The following is a 22,873-nucleotide window of genomic DNA, read 5'->3' on the forward strand; positions in this document are numbered from 1 at the left end:
CACAGCTCCGCCGGCTCCGTAACGCCCGGAAACAGCAGCAGCCGGCGCGGGACTGCGGCTTCCCCAGCGCGGACATGAGCGGGCTGGGGGCCGCCGCGGAGCCGCCGGGATGGCGGCTGGGCAGCGGCGGCAGCGGTAAGGGGGCGGGGGAGGCAGGTACCGAGCGCCGCGGGGCGCAGACGGGGAGGGAGCGAGCCCCCACCAGCGGCCGGGTGGCCGCCCGCCGCTCCGGCAGGTGGCGGGGGGGAGGGAGGGAGGGAGCGGCGGCTGCGCCTCGCCTCAGCGCGGCGGGGTCCCGGGGGGCGGCCGCGTCGCTGCCGGCCGGGCGCCCTGTTGTGGCGAGCCCCGCGCCGCAGCCCCTGTGCTTCTTCCCTCTCGCAGAGGTCTTTCTCCCCGAGGAGACGCGCTCCGCCGCACCTGTGGATTTCCTGCAGGAGCTGCCCAGCTACCAGTCGGCGCTGAGGCGGCGGGCCGCCGCCGGGGGCACCCAGGAGCGGCGGACGGTCCCGCGGGGCTCTGCGGGGCTCCGCGCTGCGGAGGCCCGGGGGCCGGAGCGGGAGGGAGACGAGCTGGCTGCCCGCCCTGCGAGAGAACTCCCCTTGAGTATGGCGGAGAAGAGGAGACTGAGGTGAATCTTTACACGCTGTTTTTTCCCTTTTTTTCTAAAAACAAAAAAGGCAACAAAACCCCGAACTCGTCCTAAACACAACGTAGGTGCGATGGAAGGCTGAAGCAGAATTGCGTCTGTTTCACCCAGTGGCATGCGGTTTTGACAAGAAGCTGCCCAGGTACCCGGGCCAAAGCGCGGCAGGCTCCCTGTGGCACCTCCGGCTGCAGGAGCGTGACCCGGTGCGCTTGGCTGGCCGCGAGGGAGTAGCTGACTGGGGGGAGGAATGGAGGAATAGGTTGAACTGGAAGAAGTGAGTCAGAATTGAGGACTACCTGCAGCAGCCAAACGCGTTTCTCGCTGGCTTTTTTTTTTTTGCACCTCGGGGTTTTGTGCTTTTGAGCGTCACTGTGAGTTATCTGTCATCAGCAACCCCCTTCTGCTATGCGAGTGCTGCTGTTCCTGCTGCTGTTCTCAGCGTTTCTTGCAAAATACATTGGTGCTCTCTCTGGTGTGGCTTAATACAGGTGGAAAGAAGCTTTCCAGGACCATTTCTTCCTTTTTTTTCCTGTATCGCTTTTTAAATTGCTCTTTGCTGTGAGCTCTAGGCAGTTCCTGCCCCTCTGGTGGTAACCCTCAGCAGGGAGGGAGGGGATTGCAAAGAGCATGCTTTGTCCTGCCTGTATTTCTCTTCTTGTTGTCTCGTGTCTTACTGCTAGGCTGAAAGCTCCTTGGAGGAGAGAAGATACAGTATGTGTTTTTATGTTGTCAGGAAACAGTACCTGATTTAAAGTGCAGCTTTGTAGTTGTGGTTATGAACCAGGAGAGAGGTGAAAGTACAATTAACGTCTGGTGCTCCACAGGGAATAAGAGTTACTTGCTTGCAAGAGTAGCGGGAAGTGGGTTACAGCCTGACCCTGGAGTTAAGTTTAACCCTACAGCCTTTACACAAAGAATAGCAGATGATCTAGGTCATGGTAAAGGAAAGTACTCAATACATTGAATTTTTATTTGAAATTGGATATCTAAAGCTCAGTTCTTCAAGAAAAAGGAACTGCAGTCCTGTGGCAGTGGTGTGTGTTAGGAATGGAGTTGGGATGTCCCAAGCTTGTTTACACGTTTTGGTGCTGAGAGATTCTGGTGGGGCTTCTTGGCACTTACATGGATCAGTAGGCTGTGCACATTGTGCAGCAGCTGCCAACACAAAATGCTTGATATAAATGTCCTGAAAGCTGAACACTCAACTTCTGTAACACAAATGAGTATGCAGCCCACGCCTCTATTTAAAATGCAAACCAAACACGGGCCAGATAGTTCTCCAAACTGTCTGTTTAAAACACTACATGCTGTAGCCTGTAGTTTCCACAAAATGAAATCTTTTGAGAGTAGCTGTATTTGCACATAAAGATGAGGTCATCTGCTGCCTGTTTGATTGTTGCATGTAGGGTTTAATTTGGTTTCTTGCCAAAGCACTAATTTTACTTTCAGATCAGAAGAATATGGAGACTTTGTCAACATACAGCACACATAGCAGTGGCATGGTGTGGCAGTGAGTCACGCGCTGAAGTAGGGTTGCGTACAAAGTCTTTTAGAATTGAAACCTTTGTCTTATACTCTAGCACAGTGGGTGCTTAACTGCTGCCCTTCTTCAGTGGCATCAGAGGCTGGAACAGCATTTGCTGCATACAAGTCAATCTTCAAGCTATGTTTCTGGGATGTTTTTCTGTTTTTAAAGTTTCTTAAATGAAAAAATAAAATGCAAACTCTGAGCCGCTAAGAATTCTCCTTGATGCTGTTGCTGACTGTGCAGCAATTTTTAAAATGCAAATGTATGCATATAGCATGAAAATCTGTGAGAGGTGATTAAAAATTATAGACAGTTTGTGGCACATCCTCAGTGTTTGTTTGCAGCTTACACCCCCACAAATGTTGGCAAAGAAATACTTTCTCAAATACATTGAGTTGGCACTTTCCAGCAACTTTTTCAAAATGCTATAAAAACTGAATAATTAAAAATGAATAATTTTAATAACATTTGTTTTCTGTTATGTACTGGAAAGTGATACAAAAGTTAGAATTATAAAATCCAAATTAAATAGCTCTTTATAGCTCTCTATTTTTTTTTACTTTTTTTCCCCCAACTTATTTTGACATTTCATTCTGATTTTGAGATCTGTGAGTATTCTACAAAAAAAAGAATATTCTATTTTGAACAGATGCATTTATAACATTAAAAGAAGAAAGCTAAGCATTTTAGAGAATTTTTTTTAAGACCCCCTTAGTGAATATGCTCTGGTAAGAAGTTTTGAGGAAAGAATCTTCTCTTCCTTTTCCAGCCATTTGTAAATACAAAATAATTAATGGCAACTTCCCCGAGATCCTACCAGGAAGTTCAGCTACATATTTTCTCCTGTGTTGTGCTATTGTCAATTGGATATTTTTTTTTTTCCTCCAAGAGAGGCAAGTGTTTTCTGTGAGAGGTCTTAGAATATTTGAATTAATTTGATGTCACAGTTACTAGGAGGAACAGATAGGGACAGCTAGTGTGTGTTACTCCAACTTTTAGCGCTGTACTATCCCTCCAAAGGCTGCAAGCAGGCTCCATTGTGTTAGGCCCTGTTACATGTAGTGAGAAAGTATTTCTTGTGCTCAGTAACTGTATTTCTTGATTCTTAGGGACTGTCAGCAGGCTGATATAAAATATTTATCGGGGTGGAAGCAGTGGAAAAGAACTAGCAGTAAATCATTGAAAAAAGTTCTCAATGAAGTCAAGGAGTTGTTGTCTTATCTGGAGCTTTGGCGACATGATATTCACAGCATAGAAGGTATTTATTGTCCGATGTCAATTTCTCCTCTTTAAAATTGCTTCTGTTATTGGTAGTTTTACATGTGTGAGCATAGTTTCAGATATAACTGTATGTGTTTAAGAAGTTACCTGTTTCCCTTATTGCTGATGTAAAATCCATGATAAGGTAGAAGGAAGTATATTAGAGAAAATTATTAAAAAGTCACATTTCCATTTCTGTTATATTGCTAAAAGCCTGCAGTACTTAAAACTAGCTTTAGTAATGTTTCATCAGTTAACTCAATGTAACTGAAATGATTATCTGCTCATTCTGTATTTTCAGTGGTTTTGTTGTCTTAATTATTGGCACATGTTTCTTTCATTCCCAGGGAAATTTGGCACTGGAATCCAGTCCTACTTCTCCTTCCTGCGTTTTCTGGTCCTGCTGAATTTTATAATTTTTATCCTGATGTTCAGTGTTATTACCCTTCCCAGCATCATTTCTAAATATGGAATATTCAACAGTAGCTTTGCTAAAATTCCTCCAAAGAACATAGGTAAACAACTTCTGTATGTACTGCTGCTGATTATAAGATTCCCCCCTTCCGTCAGCTTCTCCTCCACCTCCCCAGGACAAAGAGATGCTTTTTTGTAAGAACTTGCCATGTTTGAATTAACTTGATCTTGCTGTTTAATGGGCGTTACCATTTGAGTGACTTTTCCTGCCTTTCTTTTGACAGAGCCTCACTGCACAGTTTATAAACCTAGTGGTAATAAGGGACTTGTTTACTTCTATACTTACCTCAAAGATTTGTTCAGTGGCACTGTAAGTAATTAGAATTTTTTTAAGTTTCTGTGTTTCACTTAACATGTAAAATGTGAAAACATTTTACTTGGCAAATGACGCTTTGAGAATTTTGAAAAATGATAAGGCATATGCATCACTGGAGTGTAAATTAGCCTTTATCTGCGGAAAGGGGAGTTTTCAAACTGACTTGCAGTGAGTGTCCACAGGGCCTGGTTGGCCACATGCTGCAGCCTACACCTCCCCTCCCCAGCTGCTAAACATTACATATTCCGGAGCACACTGCCTATTGTGCTCTCTGTGTAGGGTCTCAGTGTCCTTGTCATAGAGCTCTTTGATTGGTAGAGGGACTTTAAGCATGTAGTGTCTGTATTACAGTTTGGTAGAGGCAATGTCAGTATTTAGAAGCTACGGACTGTTGTAGCTTGCTGGGGGCCCAAATAGTAATTCTAAATTTACAAAATGATTGCTTAATACCAGGTTGGATTTACCTGGGCAGTTGCTGCTACTGTTACAAATTCCATTTAAACTTAATGTTTTCACAGGGGTTCCTTAAAGAGACAAGTTTGTTTTATGGCTATTACACAATAGATACTGCATGGCTCAGTAACCTGAGCTACAACTTGCCACTAGCATATCTGCTAGCTACATTTGCCTACCTTGGATTAAGTCTCCTCTGGATAATAAAAAGGTAAACAAGTTGATATACTTTATTTACTGCTACCTATTGCATAGTTTACGTTGTATTCTTGCTTGTAGGGAACATGCTACATTCTAGAACTGGTTTAGATGGAAATGGAGAAGCTTTTGCTTGAGGATGCAGTGCCACAGTAGCCTTTGTCTGTCTTTGGGAAACTGAGCCAGCAAAATAAATAAAAATAAATAAATTTGAAGTGTTAGTTTTTCATATGTATGCATACATATAAATAAAAGACCCTCAACTGTATGGTAGTTGTTGGAGGATTTTCTTTTGGTTTTCTGTTTGTTGTTTTTTTCTTCTGCCATCTCGATTTCCTGAGCTAGCTCTTTGCAGTGTCAGAGAAGCACTGGATGAGGTGAGAAGGTATGACTGAGGCTAAGTGTGGAGGGAAGTAACCTGTGTCAATCACAGCTTCAGCTGACTTTGGTCACTGCAGAACCTGACACTGAAAGCTTCCCAGAGACTTGCTGATATAAAGCAAATGTGGCTGTTTGCTTGGGAGGGATGGGCTTGGGGAGAGGGTGTCATTTAGTCTTTGATGAACCAAGTGTGCTTTGTTTCTTTTCCTGTAGATAAAACATGTCTTTTCATGAATGAAGTGAAGTTGCATTTTTCTCTAGGTCTGTGGAAGGATTTAAGCAGAACTTGGTGCGTGATGAAGACCAATTTCAGAGTTACTGTAACAAAGTCTTTGCAGGCTGGGACTTCTGCATCACAGATCCAAATGCAGCACGGCTAAAACATCGCAGCTTGCAATATGAGCTCCAAGTGAGTAACTTTCGTTTTTCTATGATTATGGTTTCATATAACTTAGATGGCTAAGGAGGAGAGGTGTATAACTTTGCAGATAATGGAATAAGGATAAGAAGGATTGAAGTAGTTTATAGTGGGGGCAGGGCTACCCACATCCTCTTGCATACTTTTTAGGTAGCTAGAATTGTGGCGCAACATGAGAAGGATTGGCAGTGAGGATGACAGCCCTTCCCCCGTCCACTGGGGACTGAAGCCAACCTGTTAGCTGCTTATCTTATGTGCCTCTTCCTGACACTCAGGTCTTGCTTCCTGTGTTAGTTTCTACATACTCCAACAGGAAAAGCTATCCCAGCTTTGGGCAAGACTCTTGTACTGTCAGGAATCAGTTTGGGTGTACTGGGTTATAAGTCCGCAATGTGAATAAAATTCAGATGGTATGCTTCATACAAGTTGAGAGCACTGTTGCAGTAAGATATTAATTCAGGATAAATACTGAAAGTTTTTATCATACTGAAAGTATGACACACGTGCACATACAAAATGCTGATGCAGCTAATAGATTTCCCAAATCATAAAGCTCTCTGAAAAGAGAGTCTGTAAGGCTTTTCTGGTGAAACCAGTACTTTCTTTTGCTCTCTGTACACTGGAAGCAGAGATTTGTGTAGTGAAACAACTACCTTTGAAAAGATACTTCCACTTCAAACCACAAAGCAGTAATTATGGATTTCATAAATTACAGTGAGTTGCTTTCTGCTGTAGTAAAGTTCACAGTCATCTTTTCATCATATAACCAGAGCGTCCTTCACTTACCACACTTCTGCCTTTAGAACTCACACCTTAGAAGAACTTGCTCCTTAATACTACTGTTTGAAAGAAAGACTGAAGTGAAAAATAGCTGACAGGACAATGAAAGAAAAGCTACACATCTACTCTCTAAGAATATTTATAAATATAATTGTCATTGCGGTTTTATGAGGAAATAACTCCTCAGAAAGTACCTGGGTAGTCTGTGGGTTTGCCCAGGTTAAATTGCCTTCACAGGTGATACTGTATTTTCACATCAGCTAAGGTGAAATATATCAAGTTTACATGACAAGGTGCTCAAGACTCTGCTTCTTTCTCTGTGCCATCTCCCAATTTTCCTTCACAAAGAGTAGGAGAAGGAGGTTCGAGCCATAGTGGTGAGGACTGGTTACTTACCTGCAGAAGTAAAGAGATGAGTAGGCTGATTTAACTGGTTTCAGAGTTTAGTACCAAGCTGAGATCAGTCACTCACGATAAACAAGCAAGTTGTCTTTCTGTCCTCAAGGAGATATGTTACTGATATAGTAGAGATAAGAGGATTACGAGACACTTGTCTTTGGCTACAGGGCCCTTGGCCTGAGGAGACTGAGCACACTGGGGCTTCCACTCCTGCATGGACCTGTTTGTGTCAATGAAAAGGCACTCTCAGTTCGGTGTGCTTGGGCAGGTGGTGGGGTGACCTTCCTAGAAGAGGCTACGGATTTGCATGTCCCAGAGGTAGAAGACACGGTGTCAAGTGCTGTATGCTGCACCAGAAAACTACACATCCTTTTTCTATTGTTTGTAGACAGACTTGGAGGAAGAAAGACTGAAGCAAAAAATAGCTGACAGGACAATGAAAGAAAAGCTACGCATCTACTCTCTGAGAATACTTATAAATATAATCGTCTTTGCAGTTTTATCAGGATGTTTTTACTCTATTTATAGAGCAACTGTCTTCTCTCAAGAAAACTCCAATGTAAGTATCAGCCATGACATTAGAACAGATTCAGTCGGGGCTGGTGATTACAGCAAGAGGAGCTATTGTGAAAGAGTCAAGTATCCTAATATAGCACCTTTCATGTAAGGGATCTGAAAACACTTTCTACAGACTTAGATTTTTTTTTTTTTGGTAGGAGAGAGTGAGAAAGATCAAGAACCATGTGCAAAAAAAACCCAGTGATGTCTTCCTTTGATGCTGAGGCTTCTGTGTCTTGTGCCTTGGAGCTAATGCAGCTGACAAGAAAAGCAGCCCTCATTTTCCTTCCTATGTAACTGTTCTCACCTCACTGTGATCTGCTAGTACAAGTGCTTGTGTGTCTGGGCAGTGAACTGGCTGAGAGAACTGATCTGGTTAAAACAAGCTTTATCGTGATCAGTTTCTTGATCTGGTTCACTGCTCAACTGCAAAACTGAACAGCAAGGGAAGGGGAGAGTAAAGATTGTGATCTGTATTGTGGCTTGAGTTACAGCTGTGTGGGGAAACAGGAAGGCTTCAAACACAGAGCGCTTTGCAGAAGAAAATGTTCTTGCATCAGTAGTGGAAAGAATCAGGTTAGGTGGGGTTCTTAACCCCTGGCAGGACAAGCAGATGGGAAGAGCAGTTCAGAAGCAGAACAACAAGAGCAGACAATAGTTTCAACAATTCTGCAACAGTAATTGACTTCTCTGTAGGACCACAGGGTTGAATTAGCCTGACATGAATGGGGACAGCATTTTTTCTCTCCCCTCTGTTCATTGGTGATGTGATGGGCACTGGCTGTGTATGGGAAAAGTTGTGCTCGTGGTGGACCTAACTCTTAACTTCCGTAAACTGCCAGGATTGCAGAGACAGAAGCAAGAAATGGGGACTAAAGAAGTGTTTGTGTCAGAGGTATTGTTTGAGGCAGAGAAAGGATAGCACAACACTGAACAACTCAAAAACCAGCTTCATTTACTGTGGGCTTTATTTACAAGGGTTGATATCTTGAACTTGCCTAAATGAGTAGGTAGAGGAGCTTGTTAAGATGGTAGGAAAGTCAGGGGGGCTGTTTGGTTCCAGTGCAAATAACCTGAAAAGTGTCTGAACTTTGACATAAGTGTAAAAGCCGGCAGCCTTAGTGCTGGGATAGACAACATAGTCACATGCAAGCCTTGGTGAGATGAGCTTTTTCAAACAGAAGCTTTGGGAAAGCACAAAAATACTCATACCTGGGGGTGGAGGGAGTTACTGGTGAAGGAAGTAGGAGAAAGCAAGAGTGTGTAGCAGCAAACTGCAGAGATAGATAGCAGTGGTCTGGCTTGTAGTTCCAAAGATAGGTGGAGGATGAAGACAGAGTAGAAGATGCTACCTGAATCCTGGATAAAGAGGCTGGTGGGTAGCTGGAGAGAGCATGATGTCAGGAAGGTGTGTTTCTCTGACTATTATCTTTCTCTCATCTCTTCTTGTACAGGACATCAGCAATACAAACTTCCAGGTTAATCTCTTACTGCAGTATTTGCCTTCCATGGTGATCACATTGGCCAACTTCATTGCTCCTCAGATCTTCTCATTTCTGATCAGATTTGAAGATTATTCACCAGCCTTTGAAATCAGGCTGACGCTCATGAGGTAAAGACATTTTTATTGTGGCCTTGGATATTTCAACAACATGTTCTTGGTAAGTTATAAGTATTGTAAACATTGAAATATCAAGAAGCAGAGAGGTTGGACTCTACACTGGAGGGCCTGGGCACTGGAAGCCAAGCAGACATTGTTTAACTTACATTTTAGTTGGAAGCTTTAATTTTAAATCTGGAAAGAGTCTCCTGTTTTGATGACAGTACAGTGCAGTTGTTTCAGTGTCCAAGTTTTTCTCTCAGTCCCATTTAGCTGTGTGATCTGGACATCTTCAACAACCTGAATAAATAGTTGGCAGAGAGCTGTGGCTGCAGAGCTGTGGATTCAAACCGTTTTGTGTGCAGCAGTTCCTTGAATGAGTAAATGTGTGTGTACAGCAGTGACTGAACCATGGCTTTGCTCAAGGCCGAAGTTAAAAGTTTTGGGATAAAAGATACTTCAGTGTGAGAGCATGAAGAACTAACATTTGGCAGCTTAAGGCAGTAAGATCTGGGCTGAAGCATCTGAACTTTGTCAAGCCCCTGTGCTTTGTATTTCCAATTTGGCCAAGTGCCTCTGAAGGTCTGAAGCCACGTGAGAAGGAAATGCTGCACACAGAGTTCTCACCTGGCCCCTCAAATTGTACTTGAGAGAATTGCAGCCCACTGCAGCATCAAGATCTGCAACTGAAATGACTGATCTAGGAACAATACCGAGAAAAGGAATAAGGGACTGTAGCCTAAAGCAGGGAAGGTGAAAAGCAATTTAACTTACTACTAAGGAAAGAAATGTGTTTATTATCTAGCTGGCCATTCCATTAAAGGTGTACAACCCTTTTGCATTTCAAGCCTTCCTTGGACTCCTGTACAAGTTGAGCCAGGTGTTAAAATGGCCCTTTTTTTGGCAAGTTTGGAATTGGGTTTTGCCTTTCTTCCAGGTGTGTCTTCGTGCGGTTGGCTAATATCGGTGTTCTCTTGTTCTCGCTGTGGAGTCAGATCTCCTACTGTGCCACTGATGAGTGTAAGGCCTGTGGATACAATTACGAACTCTATCCTGTAAGCGGATATATCTTGGTCTTTAATCATCTGAACTTGTGAACAGAGATTTGTTTTCCATGAGATTTGCTTGTCTATAGGTATTCAGAATCAGACCTGGGGTTGCCATTCATGTTATACCTGGTGCTGATTCTTACTGCTTGGTGCAAACCAGTACAGTTCTTACGTATATCTTTTGTTTGTCTAAAACTCTGATTAGAACTAGTCCAGTAGCAGATTATTGTTTAGCACAGACTTTGTCACTACCACGAGAATTGTTTGAGGTAGGTCTGCTTTGGAGACAGTTGTGTTACTGCCTCTTGCTCCAATAAGACAAGTGGTCTTTCCTCAAAAAAACCCCACCAACAAACCTACCCAAACAAAACCCAACAAAACAAACAAAAAGCTTGGCATGGAAGCTCTGAAACACTTAAATATTTTAGAAATGGGAGTTAATCCAGTTTGAACTTTATGGTGTTAACTGAGACGTTTGTTGCTTTAGTGATTGACAGATTGATTTTTCACTTGTTATTTAGACTCCTAATCTTATTTTTCCTGACTTGTTTTTATAGTGCTGGGAATCTGCAGTTGGGCAAGAAATGTATAAACTGATGATATTTGATTTTATTATAATTCTTGCTGTGACTCTGTTTGTGGACTTTCCTAGAAAGTAAGTATCTCTGCCTTTTGAGCATACTTTTGCAAATGACACATGAAACACGTTTTCTTTCTTCTGTTATTAATTCCCTCTATTTCTAACCAGATTACCAGTTTTAAAATAAAACATAAACATATTTCTGGTGGTTTGAGCACTTGTTTGCTATTCAGATGGCTGTATAGGTTTTGATATCTGAGTCTTTTTTTTCTTCCGACATTTTTCTGTTATGTTGTCTAATGCCTAAATGCTAAATATCTGTGTGTTCCAAATGTGTTAGAATTAAGCTAAGCTCTATAACTTCAATTTAGAACTAATGCTATTCTTTGGTTTTAGGCTCTTAGTTGCTCATTGCTCTTGCAAGCCAGTTCAGTGGTGTGGATTGCAGGAATTTGGAATTCCTGACAATGTCCTGGAAATTGTTTATGGACAGACTATCTGCTGGATCGGAACCTTCTTTTCACCACTTCTCCCTGCAATAGCAACTATAAAATATTTCATCATCTTTTACATTAAAAAGGTAACAAAGGCATGTGGTAAACAAACAAAATTGAGCACATCTCTGTCTTTTGTGATACAGGTATGCAGTTGATTTAAAACAAACAAAAAAAAACCTAAAAACACCCAGGGTTGAAGTGTACTGGAAATGAGGTAATGGTATTCCATTTTCTGTAGGTTTTTTGCTTTTAAGAGAAGGTAGAATTTTGCTTTGAAATCAAGCAAACCAACATTTTAATAACTATCTGTTCAATTATTTGTCTGGTTTTTTTTAAATAAAATCTTTTTATGTAATAAAACTAGTTTAGAACACTTTTCTGCAATAATCTGTTTACTAACAACACAGCTTAGAACTTGGACAACATTCTGCCAAGCTGCTAAAAATTTGGAAGCAGAATGGAAAATCCACGCTGGGTTGGATGTTCAAGGTGTGATTTCTGCATACCAGAAGCTTTGCTCTGTAACCACACAGCTCCTCGATGCGTCAAATTCTTACTGAAACTTCAGTTTTTAGAAGAGGGGATGTATCCAGTGAAGATGTGGCAGAACAAAGCTAAAGGCTGTGCCATGGATCATACCACCAAATGACTATGTCAGTTGACTCTGTGCAAGTGTATGAGGCCCTGTCCTGGTTTCAGCTGGGATAGAGTTAATTTTCTTTCTAGTAGCTGGCATAGTGTTATGTTTTGGATTTAGTATGAGAAGAATGTTGGTAACACACTGATGTTTTCAGTTGTTGCTAAGTAGCGTTTAGACTAAGTCAAGGATTTTTCAGCTTCTCGTGTCCCGCCAGCAAGAAGGCTGGAGGGGCACAAGAAGTTGGGAGGGGACACAGCCAGGACAGCTGACCCAAAGTGGCCAAAGGGGTATTCCATACCATGTGATGTCATACCCACTATATAAACAGGGGAGTTGGCCTGGGCGGGGATCGCTGCTCAGGAACTAACTGGGCATCGATCAGTGAGTGGTGAGCAATTGCATTGTGCATCGTTTGTTTTGTATATTTCAATCCTTTTATTATTACTGTTATTTTATTATTATTGTTATCATTATTAGTTTCTTCCTTTCTGTCCTATTAAACTCTTCTTATCTCAACCTATGAGTTTCACCTTTTTCTTTCTACTTGTCTTCCCCCATCCCACTGGGTGGAGGAAAGTGAGTGAGCGGCTGTGTGGTGCTTAGTTGCTGGCTGGGGTTAAACCATGACAGGCCTTCTGGATCAAATTCTTACTCAAACTAGGAGACATTGACTTACACCAGAATGTAAAGTGTTCTTGGCCATTTTCAGTCCATGTACATCAAAGGAAGGATGGTTACGTGATAGCTGGTAGCATATTTGAGAATGTTCAGCTGAAAATTCAGTTGGTGGGGAAGGTATACCTGGATGTATGTATGTAGATCTACTGGTAACAGTTTTGCTCGCTTTCCCTCTTCAGATCAGTTTGATACACACATGTAAACCTGCGGCTAGGCCTGTCAGAGCATCAAGTTCCAATTTTTTCTTCTTGGTGGTGCTGTTGATTGGGCTTGTCTTGGCTTTTATTCCTTTGGGAATCAGCATAGCACAGTAAGTGACAATTTAACTTCTGTGAAGTTCACATTTGTTCTAAGATTGTCAGTTCCCTAAAAACAGGCACACAAGTTTGGAATGATAAATTGGAATAAAATATATGGTGTATAATAAATCAAATTATAACTTAGTTCATATAAACAAAAATTACAGTTTTAAAGACAAAGGACACTTTTACCCACTGGCAAAATGGTGCTGGGCTCGTGTTGGATTATTTAATCATTACATTTTGGGGTAGCATCTCCTTTCTGTTCTGCTTCTTTGACAGTATCCCCTCCTCCAAGGCATGTGGTCCGTTCAGGAGTTTTAACACTTCATGGGCAGTTGTTCCAGATACAATACTTGGATTTCCAACAGGTCTGCAGCAGGTCCTTCATGGCATAGCATCAGAAGCCTTTGCAGTGCCTTTTTTTATGGTCACTTGGTGAGTACTGTGGAGACCTGATTCAGTCATGCAGCTGCATTGTTTATTTCCTTCCTTACTGAACTGATACCAAACAACTATAAGACTAGATTTTCCATCTGCAGTCAAAAGCATCAAAGCCCGTACGAATCCTCAGCTCTTATGTCTTTGCCCGTGTGTTCACACTCATTAGCTTTATTTCAGCTCCTCTTGCATGTCCCATATCCCACACTTGTCTTTTGAAAAAGTGTTAACTGCAAATCATTCTGCAAATTAGTATTGTTAGCCCTGTGATCACAAATTGTATCAGCAAACCTTGGTTTAAAAAAAATAAATCCCAACAACAAAACCCCCAAAACAGTCATACTGTAAAATAAAATTCAATATAGGATCATAGAATTTTTAAGGTTGGAGGTCAGCTGTAGAGATCATATAATCCAGCACCCCTATTCAAAACAGAGTCAAGTAGGGCAGGTGTTTGGGAACCATGTCCAGTTAGGTTTTTAGTATCTCCAAAGGTGGAGACTCCACAACCTCTCTGGACAACCTGTTACAGGGTTTGGTCACTCTTGCAGTAAAAATCTTTTTTTCTTAGGTTAAAATGGAATTTTTTGCATTTCAGTTTAATCCAACTGTTTTCAGATCTTGCAGCCTTGTTGCCTGATACTTTCTACAACGTCTACACTTGAGAAACCATGCAGTTTATTTCAGACTCCACCCAGCCTTTTGTTCCATAACACATGTTTATCCGTTCTCCTGAATGGAACCTGTTACTGCGTACACAGGAAATATCAAGTCCTCTTTTTTGGTTTGGGATTTTTTTTCTTTTTTTACTTTATCATAAAGCCTGTGTAAGAGGTGGAGGATGACTTGCACTGCTACCCTCCTGCTTATTATTTGGAAAAGAAAATACATGATTTATATAGGCATTTTTTGCCATTCTAGTTCTTGGTACTGCTCGTAATCATTTAATGCACTGTGGATAATCTGGGTTACAGATTACAGCTGGAATATGTGCTATAAGGAATGGCTGCAATTCTGATCTGTGGCTGCTTACCATAGTTAGAAACCCCAATGGGAGCAAAGAGTTACTCTAGTGAAACCTCATTAAACTTAATTTCCGAGGAGCAACCCCCCCATACATACACTTAGAGCAGGGCAGGAACTGACAGTCTAGAGAGAGCTGTCAGAACACAACCTGTAACATCTGAAAGTGGCCGTGCCTCTACATCCCCTAGCACTCTGTCCCTGCCTGCTGACAGCACAAATATCTCAGCAGGTGCTTTTTAGCAGAGCTATGCCCAATCTACCCCAGCTGTATATTGATTTTTTTAAATTTTTTTTTCCTCCAGCAGCTTCTTATCTGAAGCAAATGCACAAACCAACAATTCCTCTAGCCCATAACAGCCTTTTTCTGGCTAATTCTGTTTTGCATGCTGTTAACATATAATGTTGGGTTGTCGTTTGCAGCCTCATTATGTTCTATATTATTGCCTTGGCTGGAGCACACAAACGAGTGGTTGAGCAGCTGAGGGAACAACTGGTTATGGTAAGATTTGACCCACTTGTCTGTACCCCTAAAGTTTTCATTGTTGTGTCAGTAATCAGGCATGCAGAGGAACAACAGTTTTTGTAGTCTTCTGGATACTTGGTGTTTACACAGGCAGTGAAGAATGTTTTAGAATTTACACAGGAAAAATTACTGAAGCACTATAGTATTTCTCAGTCTAGTTGGTTTTCCTGGGTATCAGCTGCAACTGCAGCAAGGTCTGGTTATAGAGATAGGCCTCTGAGAAGTGGTGTCCCTGGTCATCTGTTGTCTTGCTTAACTCCGCTCATCTGCATGGGTCTCTTTCTGCCAAACAAGAACCTGAATCTTCTGCTTTCTGTCCCCTCCACCATCTTACAGAACCCCCACCTCTATTTCCTTCTCCACTCTCACAAACAGGCACCCAACTCCCTACTCTTCCCTCCAGGCCTATGTTTCTGCTGCATCATGTCTGGTCTTATTCCTGAGCACAGGTCTTTGCGGTCATCAAAAGCTGCTGCCATGTTTGACAGCCTTCACACGCTGTGGTCTGTCAAACTCTGCTCTAGTCAGAACCTAGCCTCAATAGTAAGACTTCTCACTTTCTTAGGAAGTAGCCCATTTCTTGGTGTGTGCTTCTTTTAGATATGGCATTTAACAACCTGTCCTTAGAAAAACACTGTGCTAGGGAAAGATTTTTGAAGAGTAAGGAATTTAAGAGCAAAAGCCTCACTGCTTTTTCAAGGGTTCCTAAATCAGTTAGGAATTCTGAAAATCCTTGCATGCTTTTTATTTTTGTTTGTTCACCGTTGTTAGGCTTCTTTGGAAGTACGGTTTTAAGTTTTTAGGTGTATGAGAAGTTTTTACTAGGCTCAACGCAGGACTGTTAATATGTGATCTAACATTAGATAAATGAATTCAAGACTGTTGTGAACTTAAAATTGTTCAGGCAGTTGAGTGTATGCTGGGAGCCACTAATTAGAGTACAATGTGGTGAGTGCACCTATTTATTTCTAATAAAGAAATGAGCTTTTCATAGATAACTTGTACTACTTCTGTTCATCTAGAGCTTACTTTTTATCCTGTCTTTCCAGGAGAGTCGTGACAAACTGTTCTTAATCAGAAAGATAACAGAAGCTCAGAGCCGTCCTTGAAAAACACTAAAAGTCAGAAGAACTTGACTTCCTGAAATTCCCAGAACCACTAGATAAGAGTAGAAGCATCTGCAGCACTTAAAAAACGAGCAACTGACTGGCGCCCTGGCACTGCAGTCTTAGTCTTGATTATGCTACTGGGCCTTGGAAGTTTCCAAGCCTGGAAATTTAGTTAATTTATATTGTGTTAGACCTGTCCAAAAAATTGTATAGTAGGACACTTTGTTGCTGCTACAATTTCAGGGTTGTTGGAGTTTAAGTCCCTATTTTTTCAGGGGTTTTGGTAAAATGGGGTCAGAACTGAAATTCTGTTTAATAACTTTGTACTGTTTTTACAAATTATGCTTTAAAAATGGGGGGGGTGGGGTGGGGGAAGTGTGGTTTTACATGTTTCCAACTCACTTCTCTCTTAAAACCAAAGAGATGTATGTCAGTATTTTGAAATAGTGCACAGGAGAAGAAAACATGGCATGGGTTTGAAATCAGTTTTCTAAATATTTTCAGAGAAGAGATTTTGATACTTACTTTGCTCTGAAATAGTGAGTGCAGTTGAACACTGGATAACTTTGCAACATGGTTCAGAGAAAACAAGCTGATAAAAGAGCTGTGAATAAACCCTGAGATATAGGAAGAGACCACCGGTCGGGTCACCCGGCAGTGCACGTCTGTCACAGGGAAAGCCATTGCTTGGGTACCAGCCTCACTGCTGTGGAGGAGCTTTTTTTTTTTTTTTTTTTAATTTCATTTTTTTAATTTAAATGTGTTAAGGCATTATTACTTGTGTTTTATTCTTGTACAAACGTCTTGACTACTGTTCTCTTTGTTCTAAAATGTGAATGTTTGAGAGTTTAGTTATAGTTTGGAAACACAGCATTCAGAAACTTATGTGTCAGTACCATTTAAATTCACGTTTGTTCTTGCTTAAATTAAATGATGGAGCTGTGTGACTTGGAGGGAACAGTATGTCTCAGGGGACTGCTGTTTCCTTTAGTTAAAGATTGTTCTTAAGGCTTTGCTGTGCAGAACTGCGTGTATTACTTGAAATGTGCCAGTAGCACACTGCTAGCTAGTATGTGAGGCTATTCTTTTTACATCGTGTTTCGGAATGTTTTCTGCCTTCATTTTAAAGACATTAACATTCAATAAATGATACTACTCTTTTTTTAGATACGACGCCTGATGGGTTTCGAGCGGGTTTCCTTTGCCCGGCCTTTCCGGGCCCTCAGGGCCCTCAGCTCGCGCCGCCGGCCGCTAGCACCTCCGCGCCGCCAGGGGGCGTCCGGCGCTGCCGCTCGGGGGAGCGCCCCCTCCCACCTCCGGAGGTCGCCCCGCCCCCGTTCCCACGGCAACCGGGGGACGCCGGCCCTGACTGACAGCTCCGCTCTCCAGTGCGGCGGCGCGGGGGAGCCGATCGGAACCGTGATGGGGAGGGACGGCGGCGGGAGGCCGCCCGCGGCGATGACGTCGGGGCGGCGCGACGCGACGCGACGGGGTCAGCGGGATGGAGGTGGCCGCCGCCGTGGCTCCGGCCGTGCGGCGCTCGCTGGGGCCGTGCTGGCCCCTCCGCTGCGGGGCGGGTAGGGGCTCGGGGCGGCTCCCGCGCCGGCCCACCCCCCAGCCTGTCGGGGCGCCGCCCTGAACGACGGCCGCGGGCCTCGCACCGCCGCCCCGGGGCCGCCTCAGGCCGCCCCGGGGCCGCCTCAGGCCGCCCCGGGGCCGCCTCAGGCCGCCCCGGGGCCGCGAGGGGCAGCCGCCCGCCTCGGCCGGGGGCTGGGCGGCGGCAGAGCTCGCGTCACCTTTGTCTCTCCGGCAGGTCTCCGGGGGAGATGGCCTTTGCCCGCCGGAGGGGTTTCCCTCAGGCTCTGCAGCACGCGGGTGAGTCTGGAGGGCATCAACAAGCCCGTCATAGACCGCATCATCCGGGTGGACCATGCGGGGGAGTACGGGGCAAACCGCATTTATGCGGGGCAGATGGCCGTCCTGGGTAGATCGAGTGTGGGACCGATTATCCAGGTTAGTGGACCTAAAAGCCATCGCTGTGTTTCTGGTTAACGTGCGTTTGATTAACAATGGCCAAATGAATTTGTAAGATGACAGCTGTACATCTTTTTCTAAACACGCGGGTTTATAAAGAGTGGCGGGATTACTTGATAAGGGAGTTACCAATACTACAGCTGCTGCGGTATTGTCACAGAGACTCCTGTCTTGCGAATGTTTTTATGTTGCCAGTTTATAACTATCCTCATCTGCCCTTCGTCACCTTTTTATTTTTGTGATGTGAATAGTGTTACCTCTGCGGTTAAAGTGTGAGGGGCCTAAGCTGTTTTGGTTTTTTTTGGTTTATTAGTTTTACTGGAAATCTTTAATGTTTCTGGTTTTGTACTTTACTGTGATCTGGCTCTTTTGCAGCAAATGTGGAATCAAGAAAAAGACCACCTGAAAAAGTTCAATGAACTAATGGTTGCATACAGAGTTCGTCCTACTGTTTTATTGCCTTTTTGGAATGTAGCAGGTTTTGTTTTAGGTGAGTTTGTGTTATTACTGTTATTGTTGTTTTATGAAGCCTTCAAATGTGTAAATTACTTGTATTGCTTCAGATTTCATTGTTTGCATCTGCTTGGTACCACAATCACAGGGGCTGGAAGTGCTTTACTTGGCAAGAAAGGTGCAATGGCTTGCACAGTGGCAGTGGAAGAGAGTATATCGGATCACTACAATAGCCAGATCCGAACTCTTATGGAAGAAGATCCAGAAAAGTACAAAGAACTACTGCAGGTATTTAAGTATGACTTTAAAAGTAGTTTAACCAATTCATTGAATTATCTAATGTGACTTCAGTCTTTTAAAATAATATGCTCATAGAACTTACAGTAGTTCTTTTTTGTTCTATCACTTAGAATGTTGAAGTCAACAGAAACTTTAAGTTAAAAGGATGTTTTTTCCTTCAGCAGCACTGAATTGATCAAGCACCAAAATTTAAAATGTATGTTGGATTAGCTTCAGCATGCTTTCAGTAATTCAGCATTTCCCTTTTGATTGAGAGAACTATACTTTAATTTTGATTGCTTTTAATTGAAAGGAAGGCTTTAGAGGGGAAACAAAAGGAGAAGATATGTGTAGTAACATTTTGCTTATACGGGATATGATTATATAGTTCTAGTCTTGAATACTGTTCAGAGCGTGCAAGGAGCTAATGTTTGTTAGCTCTGCAAGAAAATTATTTCCCAGGTATTTTAGGCATCAAACTAGGACACATTCTTGTAAGGGTGCTTGTCAGAGACTGACCTGTTTCCGCATGCAGGACATTGAGCTCATTTGTGCTCTGTTTGGTGGGAGCTTGCTTTAGGGTCCCTGTGTTCGTTTCTATCTTTGCTGACTATGTTCAGTTGTGCTTAGTTTAACATGTAGCCAAGTCTGGTTACTCCAAATGTGTCTTCTTGTTGCAGAAATTGTATCTGAAGTAACCCAGGTTGTGCTGACTTGCACAAGGGAAATACTACCCCCGCAAATAAAGACTATAAACTGAGAGGGCACAAAATGAAGAGAAAAAGCTAAGCAGCAAGGTTATTTACAGTGTCAATATGAGGAGGACTAGCGATGAAACCAAAAGCAATGTGAACCTGTTGCGTAGGGACAATGCTTGGCTGTCTGTAAACTCTGAGCACTCTATTAAGCAATCCTAGTTATCTGCAAGTATCTTAAGAGAAAAATCTTTAAACCTTTTTGTCCCAGTTGAAAAAATAGAAGAGAAAAATAGTGTTCTTTAGAGTACGCTAGAATGGACAAAAGCCCTGTTGGCTTACAGGGAAACACGCTTACTGATTATCTGGCAAGGCAGGGACCTTAATCTCATTATTTAAATTGTCAGAATAATTTGTATGTGTGAAACTAATTAGTACTACGAGTTACTATGACTATAGATTTTCTTGAAACAGTGAAAAACACAGTGATATGTTAAACAGCAGCTTGGTTTTTAAAGACTTTTTTTTCTGAGAATATTAGAAGAACTTTATGTTTGGGGAATGCTGTAAATAATTCCCTTCTTGCTAAATTGCAGATTCAGGTCTTTGAGAAGGTTTTAAGAGACCTGGGCCTCAGATGCCTGTCCTGGTGCATGCAATGGTCAACAGCATATAGTTTTGTATACTAGCTGCCGTGATTTCTTTGCCAAGTAGACTTGCTAATTAACTGCTGTTTTTAAAGATAATAAAGCAATTTCGAGATGATGAACGGGAGCACCATGACATTGGGCTTGAGCATGATGCAGAAGCAGTAAGTACAATGTTAACTAGTTGGCACTGTTAGCAAGGATGTAGATGTGATATTCTTATTTGCCTTATCCAGTGACTGTGATGTAGTTCTTTATTTGAGAAATAGAAAATAAGGTGCTTGATATTCTTTCCCAAAGATAAATATAAGAAAACACTGCATATTTTAGCTTTCATTTTTCTAGAACAGAATTGAATCTGTTGGAGCTCGTTTCAAGTGTTAAAGTGATTGTGTCTTCCTAAGAGGTGTCCTCTGAGCAGTTTTTAATTTTATTTTAAGTTTAGATTAAACATTTTTGATAGATAAGGCTAATAAGTGCTATCCATACAGCTGAGAACTTGAGGCATCATCTTGGTAGGCAAACACAACCATGTTAGGAAGTGTGAAATACTGAACTAAATTCTGTGCTCCCTTGAATACCATATGAGGAAAGTGTGACTTCTCTCCTCTTTTTTCACTTGTCTTACATTTGTGGGAACGTTCCGCAGGGTTGATAGTTTTTAATTTAGTTTTCTCTAAGGTAGATTAGACTACGAATGCAGGTGTGTTTTGATGGTTTGGGTTTTCTTGTTTCTGTGGTTCACTTTGTTTTGGTTCTTTTTGTTTTTATTTTATTAGATAATGCTTACTACTCCTTACCACAATCTGGTTCAAACAAAACACTTCGTTAGATGTATTTAATCTTTTATTCTTTGTTTTACAGGCACCAGCTTATTCAGTTTTGAAGACAGCTATACAACTTGGATGCAAAGTTGCAATATTTTTATCAGAAAGAATTTAGTGATATTTTCCATAATGTTTGTGGCAATAAACTGTGACACAAAAGTGTATGGAAATTGCACAAGACTATTAGTTATTTTATTCAGCCTTTTAAAGTTTTCTTCACTAAGCATCTGATTCAGCCATTCTTTGTCACATTGAGTACCTGTTCAAAAAGTGTCTATATTGAAGTCACTTGAGGTAAATGTGAATGAAGATGGCAGAATTGGGTCTGTATGAACTAAACCTCCTTATTCAGAGACTGTTCACAAGGTGGCAGCAAAATATGTATGTGTATATACGTGATTTATATATATAATATATGTCTGTGTATAGATACACACACATAAAAATGAAATACATTTTCTGTTGCCTTCAAATTTATATGTACTTGAAATAACCTGGAGCTCATCAGCTCATTTTAAAGTGGTTAATACTAAGTAGGATATTTTTGAGTTCTATTTTCAGGGTAAGTAAATGAAGTACTAGTAAGTATTTCTTTTCAGTCCGTCTTGAATAAAGATTGGTATTATAAGACTTTTATTTGAAGACTTGTTTGTGGTTTTTTGGTTTTTTTCAGGCTCAATTCTGAATTATTTATTTAAGTAGAATTTTTCTTTCTTTGTTTTTTTTGTTGTGTGGTTTGGTTTTTTGTCTTTGTGGGTTTGGGGTTTTTTTTTGGGGGGGGGGGAGCAGGTTGTTGTGAGTGTGTGTGTAAGGAATTGATCCCTGATACAAAGCTGGTGAAGAGAGCAACTTGGAGCACCTGTGGAATTGCACTTAATATTCTGTTAGAGCTTTTAAGTTTATCTTACTTTGCTTCTAGTCTTCATTGACTCTTGAATAGAGAAGCTCTTGCTTTCTCCATGTTAGAACAATTTCTCCACGCTTTCTGCTGGCATCCTGGCATGGAGCAATAGAAATAAAAAAGACAAAGTTGTGCATGTCTGTTCTGTTAAATGCTAATTGAAGATGGTAAAGGTACAGCAATGGAATTAGAATGTCTTAGACTTGTAGGGATGAAAGGGACTTCGTGCAAGATTGTGTCTCTTGTTCTTTATATCTTAAGAACATCCTGACCATTCTTTTCCTATTGTAACATTATGGAAATAGGATAACTTTCCAAATACATATGGATAATATAGAAGATGCTGATATTTTGAGACAAACATTTAAAGTCCCTGTGAGAGACTTCCATTTTTATAGCTGAGAAGTATCATCTGTTGACTATATATGGTAAGGGAGGGAAACCCTATGAATAAAATTGTGGGTCACACAGAAAGCACATATCCATGCTTTTCCTCTTATATCCACACTTATAAAACTTTGGGGAGACGCAGCTTGCTTATGTGCCATAAGCTAACTTTTTTCCCAGTTTTACAGGTTTTCCACTTTCTACGGGTTTGTGGGTTTTGTTTTGTTTGTTTGGCTTTTTTTCTTAGTAAGAATAGTTAAGCTTGACAGATCAGGGAGCAGAATTTCTTGCATCTTGTTTTCTGGTTAAAAAGCTATGATGTATTAGAAGTCGGTATTTCTTAGCCCAGGCAGTTGGGTATAACTAATTGAACAGGTCAGCTATGGATGCAGGATTTAATGGGTATAAACCTAGTTGAAAAGGAAAGAATTGGAAATCAAGAAACAAAACAGTAGCAAGTGTTGCCCATTACTGTCATAATGAATGGGGCCACCGTTGCCAATCTTGACTTTTACCTTATATGGCAAAGCCCCACAGTTATATTGAGGCCAGTTAAGTAATTTGATGAAGCTTTGCTGTGTGCTGGTTCCAGTTCTGTTTTGCTGACCAGATGCTATGAACTGGCTTTGTTGCTGCTTTGAGACCAGAGGAGGATAAGAAGTGCGGAGTTGCTGCCAGGAATCCGAGACCTGTGGAAGCATCTCGGAGCATCTCAAATCCAAGCACCTGGGAGCTTGCTGAGGGTTCAGACAGCCTTTAATCCAGGAACATGGATAAAAAAAAGCTACCTTTTTGAG

General features: G+C 41.8%; 2 protein-coding genes across 3 annotated transcripts; both read left to right on the forward strand.

Annotated features, from left to right (window-relative positions):
* The first annotated feature begins 18 nt into the window (after positions 1 to 18).
* On the forward strand, positions 19 to 17,203 carry TMC7 (transmembrane channel like 7). Its single transcript, XM_075058265.1, has 16 exons — positions 19 to 135; positions 382 to 628; positions 3,284 to 3,432; positions 3,782 to 3,949; positions 4,133 to 4,218; positions 4,743 to 4,888; positions 5,518 to 5,665; positions 7,242 to 7,412; positions 8,866 to 9,023; positions 9,949 to 10,066; positions 10,618 to 10,715; positions 11,037 to 11,220; positions 12,635 to 12,765; positions 13,037 to 13,192; positions 14,642 to 14,720; positions 15,794 to 17,203. The coding sequence occupies exons 1-16, from the start codon at positions 75 to 77 to the stop codon at positions 15,851 to 15,853; spliced, it is 2,160 nt and encodes a 719-aa protein (XP_074914366.1). The 5' UTR covers positions 19 to 74; the 3' UTR covers positions 15,854 to 17,203.
* Positions 17,204 to 17,297: 94 nt separating this feature from the next.
* On the forward strand, positions 17,298 to 21,424 carry COQ7 (coenzyme Q7, hydroxylase). 2 transcript variants are annotated; one of them, XR_012654531.1, is made up of 7 exons: positions 17,298 to 17,430; positions 17,667 to 17,866; positions 18,263 to 18,377; positions 18,489 to 18,628; positions 18,751 to 18,836; positions 20,057 to 20,125; positions 20,826 to 20,950. XR_012654531.1 is itself a non-coding variant. In XM_075058266.1 (6 exons), the coding sequence occupies exons 1-6, from the start codon at positions 17,355 to 17,357 to the stop codon at positions 20,901 to 20,903; spliced, it is 678 nt and encodes a 225-aa protein (XP_074914367.1). In that variant the 5' UTR covers positions 17,299 to 17,354; the 3' UTR covers positions 20,904 to 21,424. The 2 variants fall into 2 exon arrangements, 1 of the variants encoding a protein (XP_074914367.1); XM_075058266.1 differs by lacking the exon at positions 18,751 to 18,836 and having other exon boundaries at positions 17,299 to 17,430; positions 20,826 to 21,424.
* Positions 21,425 to 22,873: the final 1,449 nt, after the last annotated feature.

The sequence above is a fragment of the Buteo buteo genome, chromosome 27 (assembly GCF_964188355.1).
Source record: "Buteo buteo chromosome 27, bButBut1.hap1.1, whole genome shotgun sequence".
NCBI classification, from domain to species: Eukaryota; Metazoa; Chordata; class Aves; order Accipitriformes; family Accipitridae; genus Buteo; species Buteo buteo.

What these genes read in the sequence shown, in the direction of transcription:
- TMC7 (XM_075058265.1), top strand. Translation starts at nt 75, where the DNA reads ATGAGCGGGCTGGGGGCCGCCGCGGAGCCGCCGGGATGGCGGCTGGGC. An exon ending in TCTCTCAAGAAAACTCCAAT is followed by an intron (nt 7,413 to 8,865) that starts GTAAGTATCAGC and finishes CTTCTTGTACAG; the next exon opens with GACATCAGCAATACAAACTT. An exon ending in TCATCTTTTACATTAAAAAG is followed by an intron (nt 11,221 to 12,634) that starts GTAACAAAGGCA and finishes TTCCCTCTTCAG; the next exon opens with ATCAGTTTGATACACACATG.
- COQ7 (XM_075058266.1), top strand. Translation starts at nt 17,355, where the DNA reads ATGGAGGTGGCCGCCGCCGTGGCTCCGGCCGTGCGGCGCTCGCTGGGG. An exon ending in AGTACAAAGAACTACTGCAG is followed by an intron (nt 18,629 to 20,056) that starts GTATTTAAGTAT and finishes CTGTTTTTAAAG; the next exon opens with ATAATAAAGCAATTTCGAGA. An exon ending in TTGAGCATGATGCAGAAGCA is followed by an intron (nt 20,126 to 20,825) that starts GTAAGTACAATG and finishes TTTGTTTTACAG; the next exon opens with GCACCAGCTTATTCAGTTTT.